At 36.1% G+C, this 12,535-nt stretch overlaps 2 protein-coding genes across 2 annotated transcripts; both read left to right on the top strand.

Moving 5' to 3' along the window:
• The first annotated feature begins 305 nt into the window (after positions 1 to 305).
• Positions 306 to 3,609, top strand: LOC141813883 (stress enhanced protein 1, chloroplastic-like). Its single transcript, XM_074701882.1, has 4 exons — positions 306 to 426; positions 507 to 599; positions 3,004 to 3,185; positions 3,419 to 3,609. Exons 1-4 carry the CDS (start codon positions 363 to 365, stop codon positions 3,521 to 3,523), a joined length of 444 nt encoding a protein of 147 aa, XP_074557983.1. The 5' UTR covers positions 306 to 362; the 3' UTR covers positions 3,524 to 3,609.
• Positions 3,610 to 4,154: 545 nt separating this feature from the next.
• On the top strand, positions 4,155 to 11,511 carry LOC141813276 (polyadenylate-binding protein-interacting protein 7-like). The gene is made up of 6 exons (XM_074701215.1): positions 4,155 to 4,490; positions 5,096 to 5,923; positions 7,232 to 7,631; positions 7,745 to 7,815; positions 10,263 to 10,387; positions 10,899 to 11,511. The coding sequence occupies exons 2-6, from the start codon at positions 5,177 to 5,179 to the stop codon at positions 11,197 to 11,199; spliced, it is 1,644 nt and encodes a 547-aa protein (XP_074557316.1). The 5' UTR covers positions 4,155 to 4,490; positions 5,096 to 5,176; the 3' UTR covers positions 11,200 to 11,511.
• The last annotated feature ends 1,024 nt before the right edge of the window (positions 11,512 to 12,535 follow it).

Raw genomic sequence — 12,535 nt, 5'->3', positions numbered from 1 at the left:
TCTCATTCTATTTCTATGAGACTTATTTCTAACTGGAAATGATCTAAAAACGAGAGATCAAGATAATTTATTTTTATTTAAAATCTGATTGCCATTCATTATAATATTATTTTATAATCCCCTGTAAATTAATATATGTTATTTCGTTATAATGTTATTTTATAATCGCTCTGTTCTATTCCGCCGTTCCGGTATATATTGTTGCATGTCAACGATTCCTTCTCGCGTAACGGAAGGAGCCGAATCACGAGCTGCTACAGACCAAGTGGCGGAGAAGCGCCGGTGAGAAGATAAAACGGGGACTAAAGCAAGATCGCTGGCAAAGAAAGCAGGCTTTCGAACATTGCGCCTCTGTCTTTCCGATGGCCGCGGTCGGTGCTCGAGCTCTCCCTTTCGTCTCCCCTCACCATATCGGCTCATCCCCATGTCTCTCTCTCTCTCTCTCTCTCATTCTTAAGTATCCAGGCCTCCTACTGTTTGTAACATTCGTCGCCTTCAATTCGTAGGTGCTTCGATCTCAAAATCCCGCGGCTCGACTCGCTTCCCCCCATCCGGAGCTTCGCCGCTCGCTTCGTCCTTCACGCCTGGCTTAACTACAGGTAATCGACCCTTGTCTTACAAAGATTTGATCTTTTTGTCTTCCGTCTGTGGTTTTGGGAGTGGCACAAACGTGCTTTGTTTGTTTGTTTGTTGTTTTGGTGAAAGGAGGGATGATGAGGGGGGAAATAGTACAAGTTGAGAACTATGGAAAAGGATCGCATTAACTCAATTTCAGTTGCAGATAAAGGGGGAAAACAATATTAAAAAGTTAAGGACATTGTTCTGGAGTCTCCATTGATGAGTCTGCGACTTTGACCTTGTGACTTTTGTCAAAACCGAAGGTTGCAGTGTTGTTTGTTGTCCACATACACCAAGCCAAGATGACTTCAAGTGGGAGTTTCAAAAGCATTTTTTTATCCCTTCCTTATCCCTTCTTGCAAGAGGAAGGCGATTTTAGGCCACGGGATTGTTTCTTATCTTGTGCCTCTCCACGGAAACAATTTTAAATATTCTAGAGCTTGCTTCTGTAATGGCCTCCGGTTTAGTAGTTCCATTCAAGGAGCATACCAAAATCCATTTCCTTCTGTTATTGTAGATTTCTACTTTGTGTAAAAGGTCATTTTTTTTCTGTCTCTCTTGTTATCTGTCTTTAGCTCCTTGTTGTAAATATTTATTTGTCATCTCACATTGCCTATCAAGTTAAATTCTTGTTAACTGCAGTGTTGTTTCTCCTTCAGATAGGTCACATGGTATATTTTTCACTGTACCTAGTCAAATCTTGTAATTGATCTTTAATTTTGCTAAATCTGTCTCTTCACATTTTCTCTGTTTTTCACTTAAATGGAACATTTCCTTGTCCAACTTATCAAATTATGTCTGCCATAAGCCTGTTAGTGTGTCATTGGCATAAATAAATCCAATGTAATATTGGATAAAGTATACAATTCTTGTTAGAATTGACATGGGCGAGTGATAGTTTTGATAATGATTATAGTCATTATGAAGTACCTGCCAAATAGGAGGACATATGCTAACTTATTAGTACCTGAATAAAGGTTGATTGCTGTTCACTCTAAGAAATCATTAAGCTTCATTGTCAATTATATTGGGGCTCTATATAATGCATTCATGTTATAAACATCCCACATTCATTTTGCATTCGACTTGTGTGTCCATGCAACTCACTTGATTTCACCTGTAATTTTAGCAGAATTAGATCCTACTGTGATACGCTGTGCATTTTTTTTTATCTCAAAGAATATCCTACTATGTGTATTGGGACTAAATGCTGAATACCTTTAGCTAACCCTCTCAATTGATAAGCTTTAACATTTAGAGGTACCCAATATGAGCTTTTGTCAAGTAGTTAATCACTTTTGAGTGGAATAGTGAAAATATTTGTTTTAATGTAGTCCCTCACAAGGTAAATTTATTAATAGATTGTTCCATTTTTGAGGAGCTAAGTTTCCTGGTCCCACTAGTTGCTAAAATGATAGAAAGGAAACTTCCATAGTAAATTCTGTTTGGGGAACACTGCCTTGTGGTCGGGCTTAACCACATTGTTTTAGTATGTTAGTGATATGGTATAAGTTAAGTCTACTCTTTGGGTTTGATATGTACATCAAGTGTGCAAAAACTTGGATTAGTGCACGTAGTGATTGTGGAGGTCAACAAGGGCGCGCTAGTACTTAGATGCAACACAGTGATTGTGGAGATAACAAGGAGTTCATTGCTTGAGAGCTTTAGCTTGGATTCAGTTGGTCACTTGAGCTCAGGGAGCTTGTGGAGCTCATCGCCTTGGAGATGGCTTGAATCAAATTGGTGCATTAAAGCTCAGGAGGGAACTTGGTGAACTCGAGTACTAAGACTTGGATTGAGGCGTTACACATCATTGCGCTAGCATCATTCTAATTTTTATCATCTTTATTCCGCTGTGTACTTTTGCTTGACGATCACACATGAGCACGCCCATCCTACTAACAACTATATTAATAATTTGGTGGCATTGTCTATGGTCTTTAGTTATCCTAAAAATATTTCTTTTAAGGCTCACAGAACAAATTTACATTCACCAGGTCTATTTGAGTTAGATTCTGGATGGTTATGGTTCTTTGCTAAGTGAACTTCTATGTGCTTACTTGAAGGGCATTTCTTGGAAAAGGACATGGTAGATTATCATCCAACTTCTTGTTTTTCTCTTCTCTTTTTCATCATATATGTTAACATAGTGCTGCTTCTTTCATCTCCTGAATGTAAAGATTTCTGTCTGAATGATCACATCCTTGCCTTATCAACAGTAATCAAAATAGGCTTTATAACTTAAACGTTTTATGAGATTTTCTATCAGATATATTACCATAATTTTCTATCATTTGTGACCCTAGTTAACAACAATAGAGCTATATTTTACCAAGAGTAGTGCACTCATTATGATCCTAATATTTGAAAGACTTTTTCGTGCAGCATTCTGGATTACATCAAACAGAAGGAAAGTTAATCAGCAAGAAACATCTGCAGTTTCCATAAGGTGTGAGCAGGGAACCAAGGAGAATAATGGACTAGATGTGTGGCTGGGTCGGCTTGCGATGGTTGGTTTTACCATTGCAATAACTGTCGAAATATCAACAGGGAAAGGGCTTCTAGAGGTTTGAAACAAGTCATTCTTCATGTTTCTACTTAAATCCAGTTAAATTTCAGTTAGAATGGTGAAACTCACTATAGTTCAAGTTGCTAATTGAACTTCGCTCGCGGAAACTCACCCTTATTTTTCGTTTACATTGTTATATATAGTTCCAAGCTGATAGTTAAACCCTTTGGATGATTTTAATCTCTTGTTGCCCAGTGTTATGAAATGCTAACAACTAGCTTTGCTTTGTAGAATTTCGGGTTTACGACACCAATTCCAACTCTAGCATTGGTTGTTACAGCATTAGTGGGACTTCTTACTGTATTCTTCATCTTTCAGTCAGCCTCTCGAGATTAAAATCACTTCATTGCTGTTTATTCAAGCTGTATGAATGATATCACTGGATATGCTTGCTATATGTAGTCTGAGTTCCCCTTGGTGCACTTGTGCTTCGATTTCGATCCATTTGGTTTTCCCTTAGCACAATGGAGGTGCTTTATCGCGAAGTTCCGGTATGATAATCGTCGTGTATGGCTCAGACCGACTAGAGGAACAAAGCGGTATTGTCGATAAAAGCCAAGTCTTTGGGGTTCTAGCAAGAGCTCAAGTTATAACTTGAGCTCATTACAAACACATCAATTGTTTTATGATAAAAATTGATTATAAAATCATAATAAATCATAATAAATTGATTATAAAAGCTAACTTGTGGGAACTGAAATTGGCTTCTGAGGCTTCAAAGCTCAATACATGGCGAAAGAACAAAATGAGAACGGATCGAGGAAAACTAGCCGTGCGATTAGGCATGGACGGTGATTGATTAAGTAAAGCCGCAGGTAACGGGAGATCAAGTGGAACGGTAATGATGCTGCCTGGGTGAGAAAAATGGACGGCTAGGATTGTAGGAAAAGCCTTCACGTCCTAATCCTATCGCTTCTCGCAATTTTATAAGGCCAGGGGTCAACCGGAAGGTAAAGGGAGAGGCGGAGCGAAATCGAGAGGAGAGGAAGCGAGGGCAAGATTTGGGGTTTGTCTTCTCTTCTCTTCTCTACTCCTTTTTCTTCTTCTTCGATTCCCGAAATGGAGCTCCTTCATGTGGCGGCGCCTGCAGTCGGCGTGGGATCGCGCAGGTTTTAAGACTAGCTGGTGGTATCCTCCTCCGAGGCAGAGGCAGAGGCAGCTTGAGGGCAGGCGAATCCGAGGAGGTTGCTTGGCTCTCAAAGGAGGAGAAAAAAAGAAGCTTGCTTGTTTTTCACCATTTTCTTTTCGTTTTACTTGATGGATCGGTTCCCAGCCATATATCCTCTCATCGATCTCAGGAAAGGTGGGGCCTTTTTTGAATCTTTCTTGGCCTCCTTGTTGTTTCTTATTTTCCTTGGTTACTGACGGTATTTTTTTTTGCGTGGATCTGCTTTTTAGTTGATGGAATCTTCGAATAAGGAGAATCTCACGGAAGGTTGATTTGTTTCGACTTTGATTCAAAATTTATATTGTATGTATTCAATTTCGTGTTGATTGAGGATTTAGTGACGTTTTGATTTAGGGTTCGGCTTTTAGCTTCTGCTTGTGTTTGGATGTCTGTTGCTTTGCTTTTGGACGCTTAAATCTGTGTGTTTGCTGAGATCTGCTTGGAGTGTAAGATGTAAATTGTGTCCATTTAATGTCCAGTGTTATGGCTTAGATTCTTCTTCATTGCATATATTTTTGGCCTTCTGATATCAATTGTTATGATGTTGCATTGTAGCATACAATTTTTTAAATCTTTGTTGGTACTGAGTTTTTAGGTTGAAACTACATATGAGATTGTCAAAAAGAATATTTTTTTATTATATGTTGGAGATGATGATCTTTATTACTGACCTTTCCTCGTGTTCCTTGTTCAGATTATAGTTGTGTCTGATTTTATTTCATTTACAAATATCATTGCAGGTCTTGGATAAACCTTCCTGAAACTTTCTCCTTGTATCAAAAATTGTATATAGTCAAGAGTTAGTAGTGCTTTAGATAAAAATGAACTCTTCCAACAAAGGTCTTGCAGACACCTCGGTTGCAAAGTCTAGTTCATTGAACAAAGTTACCGCTTTAAATCCCAATGCAGCTGAATTTGTTCCTTCATCTCTTAAATGTACTTATGAAACCACCAAAATTTCAGATGCCTCAAAGCTTGATCTTACAGGATCTTCTAGAAAAACAGTCTTAGATAGATCAGATTCTAACACTTCAAATAACTCAGACGATGAGGTACATCAGTACTGGCGCCAACGACTTCCAGATGATATCACTCCTGACTTTGAAGTCATAGGAGAAGAACTGCATGAGCTTGGACATCTTTCACTAGCAGGTTTGTCAATCAATGATAATGCTGAACAATCCAAATTTCCAGGATCAATGACCAGAGAGATGTTAGATATGAAGCAAGATCTATCTCCTACCATTGAAAATGTCAGCTTGAGTGCAAAGGTGGGATACCCTGGATCTATATATGCTAAAGAACAATTGTCGGCTGCTCGCATGACCTCAATGGCTAATGTATGGGGTAAGTCATTTGTAAATGAACTGCAAGATGGACACTTTTATGATGGTGATCTTACTGCTAGTTCAATGGGTGATAATACTTTGCCCGAAAATTTGGTCACTGATCCGATTGAGTTCCTGACATCACAATTTCCTGGATTTGCTGCTCAGAGCCTTGCAGATATTTATTATGGAAATGGATGTGATTTGAACTTAACAGTTGAGATCCTAACTCAGCTCGAGGTATTGTGGTCATTCAGGATACTTATGGATAAATTATAATATGGTGGTTGTCATTGAATCTATGGATTAGTTCTTAGACTTTGAAAAAGTAAAGATAGGGTTCCCTTGTTAGATAATTTATCTGATATTGCAAGGATGTAAACGTAAATGGTAATTTCACAAAATTTTAACATCTAAACTTTGCTTGGAATTGAAAGCAAGGTTCTGCATTTCAATCCTTAGATGAATATGGGAACATCTGTGGGAAAATTAAATTCATTTCTGGTTGGGATTGTCAATATGTGACCTCAGTAAGTTTACAATCTTTGTAACAATTTATCAAATGTTAAATAAGCAGAATTATTTTCTGAATTTCAGAGAATTTATTTGCATTTTTTTAATTAAAATGGTCTGGATGCTTGATGATACTACTTTCCAGTATAAAACTGTTCAAACAAATTCATCAAAATGTTTATCATTAACACTGAATCATTGCTCTGGATTTAGAAATATTGAAAAGAAAAAAAAAGAGAATTCCTTAATCTTTTGAAGTAGAGTAAAAAGATTCGAGCATAGTTTGGCTCATAAGTGTATCTCTTCTATAGCCCATATGTATAGATGAGAGGTTGTTGCATCTTTCTGTTTCTCTTTTGGGCAAGGTGGTGTTATATATGTGAATGTACTTAGCAACAGTATTGTAGGATTCTTTTAGGACCACTTTATCCCCAACCTAAGTAGATTGATATTTAGAGGAAAAGGAGGAACATATTAGCAAATTATGATTCAGGATTTCCAAAAACATTCTGGCTGGTTCGTTATGGTTAAAAGCAAAGGCACACTTTTTCTCCTTTAGTTTATGGGCTGACATTTTTACAACTTATCAGTTATTGTAAATTGGAAGACATTTTGATGATTGTTAGGACAACTTTGACCTTTGGAAGGTATCTGCTTAAATGTAGCCATCCCACAGCCAACATTATGATTATGAAGGCAATATTGAGGTTTGCGAACATCCTTCTATCCCATTACTTTTCCTGTCAGAAAACAATTATGTCACAGATAGCGACAGGAGAAACACTGCTTCTCTCATGGCTTGTTTCTGACAAGTTCTTATCCTTCATTCTAATTTGACAATTTCTGACCATAATTAGGTGGATGCTAGCTATCAATGTTCCTTTGGTTTGTTTTTGATGTTTAATCATGAATTAGTAAGAATTATTCTGCTTTGTTTTTACCTTAATGTAGTATGGTGTCTGGGATGTGATTCATTAAACTGTGGTCTAACTAAATGGGTGTTAAGGGCTCCTGACAATTTATTTTTTGTTGCAGCTTCAAGTTGATAACAGTTTTGATCCGAACTCGGATTCAAATTCATTGGCTGCCCCAAACTTTAGTCCAATGGACTTTCCTGCCCTTCCAGTAGCTCATTCTCAGAATGGGTTGTCAAAATATGGAGATAATCAATATGTGTCTGATTCATATAGATCTCCTGTCATATCAAAAGGCCAAATTGATTTTGCCTCTACTGTTAGGAAGCTAGCAACCCAGGATTCTGGTCACTGGAAATTTGAAAGAAATGGTTCTGATGGTAATGCTGGTTCAAGTAGAAGTTCCCAAGTTTTAGGTAGTGCATATAATGGTAGCACTAAAATCGCATATGGAGATAAATGGAATAGTTCAGGTGCAGTTCGATCATCTCCTGTTTGGCTTGAGACTGGGGATGCAGTGGGTAATAAATATTCTCAAGATGACCTCTCTCTAACTTGTGCACTTTGTTTTATAAATTCCCTCTTAGTATAGGTAAATGTTTTGCTTATATGTTTCCTAGTTTTTTCTTTACAGCAAATATTTATTCGGAGACAAGAGAGGAAGCTCGTGATTTGGCACGCCTTCGAAATGCATGCTTTGATCAGGTAGATATTCTCTAATTGGTGCCTAGTAATGAATAGGCTCATTATTCGCAATGATAAAGTATGTTTTGTAGAATGATTGTTTGATAGTTCCACTACTCTCAACAGTGATATTCATGAGTACTTTATAGCTGGTAATATGTAAGAGCAGTATAGATAACAAGATCTTAGCAAATAATTAAAAGAACTATGGTGCATAGACTGCATAGGAAATTAGGCTAAATGGGAAAGTTTCATGGTTATTGGTCTTTCTACAATTATCTATTATTTATATATAATGAAAGTAATCCTGCATGCTGATTTATTTATTTTCCTCTTAACCAAGGTTTAAAATCTCGATCCGTGTCGAGGTTTCGATTTCGGACTGGAACGATATAGTTTCGGTACTGTATCGTGCCGTGTCGATATAGTTTCGATATTTTTTAAATATAAAATATATTAATTAAAAATAAAAAATTTAATCTAAATATTTAAAAATAAAAAATAATCTTTTTAAACATATATATAATAAGATAATTTTATTAGACTTTAATTAATTTTATTTAAATTATCTCAATTATAGTAGTTGGCAGTTGATTAAAATTATTAATTTAATTAAACCTAAGTTCGTTGTTCTGCCCTTGTTCCGCACTTGCGCAATTCATCCCCACTACTGCATGATGCCGGAGGTGTTGCGCGAGCCTGACGATGCCTCCGGATGCATTGTGCCACAAGCGGGGATCCCTCCGGACGAGTCGCGAGGGCCTAGTGGGGCCTCGGGGTGCATCGGCATTAGAGCCTTGAAATTTTTTGCCCGTGTCAGGATGAAACGCTCGAGATTTCATTCCTTACTACTAACACGAAAATTTCATAGGCAACATACTATGGATTTATAAGATTTTAATGCAATTGGTAACCTCTTGACATTTGTGTTATAAATCAATGTTAATTTTTTTTATCAATTTAAAATTAGAATCAATTGCATATAATACAAAGAGCTCCACTAGCATTCAAGAAAAATGTCCGAGGCTTTTGGGATAAATTTTAAGTTATCTTAATGTTTTTAATTTTTTTAAAAATTTATTACTTTATATTAAGTTTAATTTAAGAATTATGAAAGTTTTTTTAAACAATTAGGGATTCTTACAGTTTCAAGTTAATTTCAAAAAATATTTATTTAAATTATTTCATTAAAATTCTTCCAAATATTAATTTTTAGTTACAGTATGTCATTGCAATTGTGTCTGAGAAAACTTCATTACTTAATAGTCTTTGGATATTGGAGTGATGTTAGTCTAAAGTATTTTGTTTTTATCTATATGACTAGGTTCGGGCTCCTATATTATAGTTAATTAGATTCATAAGTTTGCATAAATGCATGGTTTTGGATATTTTAGACTGAAAATAAATTTTTTAGAGGGGGAAAAAATGAGCCCATAACAACTTCGTGAACCAAATTGACATTTATTGGGCTATGGGGACCAAATTGGCAATAAATGAAATCTTTGTTATTTTCAGTCTTTGTTGGCTCAATATTTTTTTTCTTGGAGTGTTGATTGGTTATTGAGTTTTGCTTTGCAATGGAGACCTGCATCAATTTATTTTAATTTCTTTCTAATTTACTATAATATAGTAATATGAGAATTTTGATAGTGATATTTATCAAATCAAATGATTATATAATATTTTAAGATAATTAAATACTATCATACTATTACATATTTCAATGTATGTTAGATTTATTAGTTATGGATGTCTCTATCTCGAAGGTAATCCAATTGCTCTTGTTTAATGTTTTCTTGGTTATCTTGCTCTTCAATACAAACAACTAATTTCCTTTTGTCTAAATTATCCTCACGATAATATTTCCAAAATTAAGCTTCAAGTTGCATTAGCTATTCACAATTTTTTAAAGATTAGATTAACAAAGAAATTACTGCCAAATTTCTTGAAGAAAAAAAAGGATATGTTAGCTTTGTTCTTACTCTCGTTAATATGTGCCTAAATCTGCAAATCAACTAGGTACTTAGTGCAACTGTGCTTGATGCCAGAAAGGGTCTCTTATACATGAATTTTCTCCCCTTTCGTATCCCATGTCTATAGTTACAGCATTTTTAGTTTTTTGGGCTCCTGAATTTTCATTTGCTCAATGTCTAGCTCTTTTTTTTTTTTTCCAATTTCTATAGAGTTAAATGTTATAACTGTTCTTCTAGAGAATTGTTAACAAAGCATACTAAGCAGTTAACACACAAGAAAGCCCCATAGCATTACGTGGTAATGGGCTAGAAGAACTCACTTATCACTGTAGTACATGAATTCCCCTTTATGTTATAACTATCACCTTTTTTTTTGGCTAGTTTCAACCGTTGTGCCTATGAGAGCCAATTTGTTGTTGAGAAAGTGTGGTTTGTTAACATGTACTTAAAGAGTTGATTGTAGAAATTAGACATCTTCATGGAATATATTTACAGGCAAGACAAGCCTATCTAATTGGAAACAAGGCTTTAGCTAAGGAATTGAGCTTCAAGGGACAGTTGTACAACATGCATATGAAAGCAGCTCATGAAAAAGCCAAAGAAGAGATCTACCGAAAAAGGTTGGACATTCATAGCTAAAAGCTTATATATCCCAGTATTTTTATTTATTCTCCTCTGGAGGAATCCATTGTTGCTACATTTATTACATTGCCATGCAATGCACAGACAGAGGACCAACAATTCAATATCCTGCATTTTGGTGAATTCACAATGGATAGAAATTTTGTTGACTTTTTCACTTTAGATGCAGACATGAACGAGTTCTTAGTCCAATTCTAGCTATTACTTTATTGTTTTTTCTTTCAACTCATGCTATTGTACTGTCACAATCTATCAAAATAACTTATTAATTCTTTTACTTTAGCCGGCAACAAGTAATAGGGTAGCATCCCGACCTTTTGGCCATTACATTATTTATTTACAAATTTTTTAATCTGATTTTAATTAGCATGTAATTATGCTGAACTTCTTTTTGTGATAGGTCTTGTGAGCCTATGTTAGGTTCTCTGAGATTGCAGCTATTTGATTATTCAATAAGTGGAGTCTTTGTTCCTCATGTTTTTTTATCAGGAACCCAGTATCTGCTAAAACACAGAGCTATGGTGGGGAACAAGACCGCCTGATTGATCTTCACGGCCTTCATGTGAATGAAGCTCTACAAGTTCTGAGTCATGAGCTAAGAACCCTGAGGAGCACAGCGAGGGCCACCCGCCAGCAATTGCACGTAATGATTTGTGTTGGGACTGGCCACCACACCAAGGGTGCCAGAACTCCCGCGAGGCTTCCGGTGGCAGTTGAACAGTACCTGCTGGGTGAAGGCATCCTCTTCAGCCAGCCTCAGCCTGGTTTGCTGAGTGTTGTGATATACTGATGTAATGTCGGTACAATATACATCATGGATGCGAAAAGGTCAGAAAAGAAGGGGAAATGAGGAGAGAAAAAAAAAACAGAGAGGAAGTAGATGAAAAAACTACAAAAAAAAATTCTTGCATTGTATATTTTGAGGTAAGAAGAGGCAGTGATACAAAGTTTCTCAATACACTAATGTAACATTATGAAACTAGCTCTCATGTCTTGTCTTGTCTCCCCTTGTAGGCCATTCTGCGGAATTCCGCATTCCTTTGATCAACTCAAACTATTTCTTGTGTTCTTTCTTTTTTATCTCTTGGTTTCCTTCTTCCTAGATGGTAAAAAAGGTAGGATAATCTTCGTTCTGGTAGTTCATATTTGTAATGGCTGATTATGAAGTAGGAGTTTTTTTGTATTATTATACTTGCATTTTTATTTGATTTGCCTATTTACTATGACTCTTTTTACCAATCAGTATAAATTTGTATGACTCTCTTGTTCAGTAACATCCTACAGGTTTAGTTAATTGCAGGAACGTTCTTCTTCCTCCAAGAAAGTTAATTGATTCTTGTTCTTCCAGGCCAGCACTTTGCTTCCTGGAGTCAAATAGTGAAAGAGTTCATCAGTATGTAAAGATTGTATCTATATTTATAAGAAAAGCAATAGTTCGAAAAAAAAACTTTTATTTTCTTTAATTTCTTAAACATAAATGCAATAATCCAGTTCAGATAAACTAGCATCTACTTGTTCAGAAAGCCTGATTATTAATAGGCAGTCAAACCACCAAGAACAAGAAGGTAGGTAGGTGACCCAACTCTCTTTAGAGTCAAAGGCATTGATCTTATCCACCACTTAAGGTAGTTTTGTCTGTTCTGATTGATTCAACTTGTCTTGTATTTATTTATTTATTTTTATAATTCAACAGGGTAGATAGACGAAGACGATCTTATCTTGTTTATCGATTGGATGGATTTAAAACATAATTTATGTATATTTATAGATTAATTTTAAAAATATTTATTCTTATCGGAATTTGAATTTTAATCCTTTTACTTCTTTTCTAAAATGTTTTATGTATATATATATTATATTTTAGATTTATTCAGGACGCAAACGCAAAAAGTCCCAATGCTCATCGACATCCACGTGACTCACCCGTCACGGCGCCAGCTCCACACACAACACGCCGCTGAATTGACCTACACGTCACATCTCTCGCCACCACCCATTAATTATTCAAAATTGAAATTTCCAACCCAACTCCGCAGCTTCCTCTGCCTTCCAATTTCCCCACGTTTTACTCGCCTCCGTCCGACCGACCGACCCCATTTAATTATTCACAATCATCCCTCGAATAA

The sequence above is a fragment of the Curcuma longa genome, chromosome 20 (genome assembly GCF_044706935.1).
Source record: "Curcuma longa cultivar G26 ecotype Majalengka, Jawa Barat chromosome 20, ITB_CL_G26_1.1, whole genome shotgun sequence".
NCBI lineage: Eukaryota > Viridiplantae > Streptophyta > Magnoliopsida > Zingiberales > Zingiberaceae > Curcuma > Curcuma longa.
Note: the sequence above shows the minus strand (reverse complement) of the source record. Positions and strands in the feature narration are given on the sequence as shown.

Excerpts from the sequence above, each read along its gene's own strand:
- LOC141813883 (XM_074701882.1), top strand. The coding sequence starts at position 363 with ATGGCCGCGGTCGGTGCTCGAGCTCTCCCTTTCGTCTCCCCTCACCAT. Across the intron at positions 427-506 it reads CCATATCGGCTCATCCCCAT|GTGCTTCGATCTCAAAATCC; the intron begins GTCTCTCTCTCT and ends TTCAATTCGTAG. Across the intron at positions 600-3,003 it reads CACGCCTGGCTTAACTACAG|CATTCTGGATTACATCAAAC; the intron begins GTAATCGACCCT and ends TTTTTCGTGCAG.
- LOC141813276 (XM_074701215.1), top strand. The coding sequence starts at position 5,177 with ATGAACTCTTCCAACAAAGGTCTTGCAGACACCTCGGTTGCAAAGTCT. Across the intron at positions 5,924-7,231 it reads AGATCCTAACTCAGCTCGAG|CTTCAAGTTGATAACAGTTT; the intron begins GTATTGTGGTCA and ends TTTTTGTTGCAG. Across the intron at positions 10,388-10,898 it reads GAAGAGATCTACCGAAAAAG|GAACCCAGTATCTGCTAAAA; the intron begins GTTGGACATTCA and ends TTTTTTTATCAG.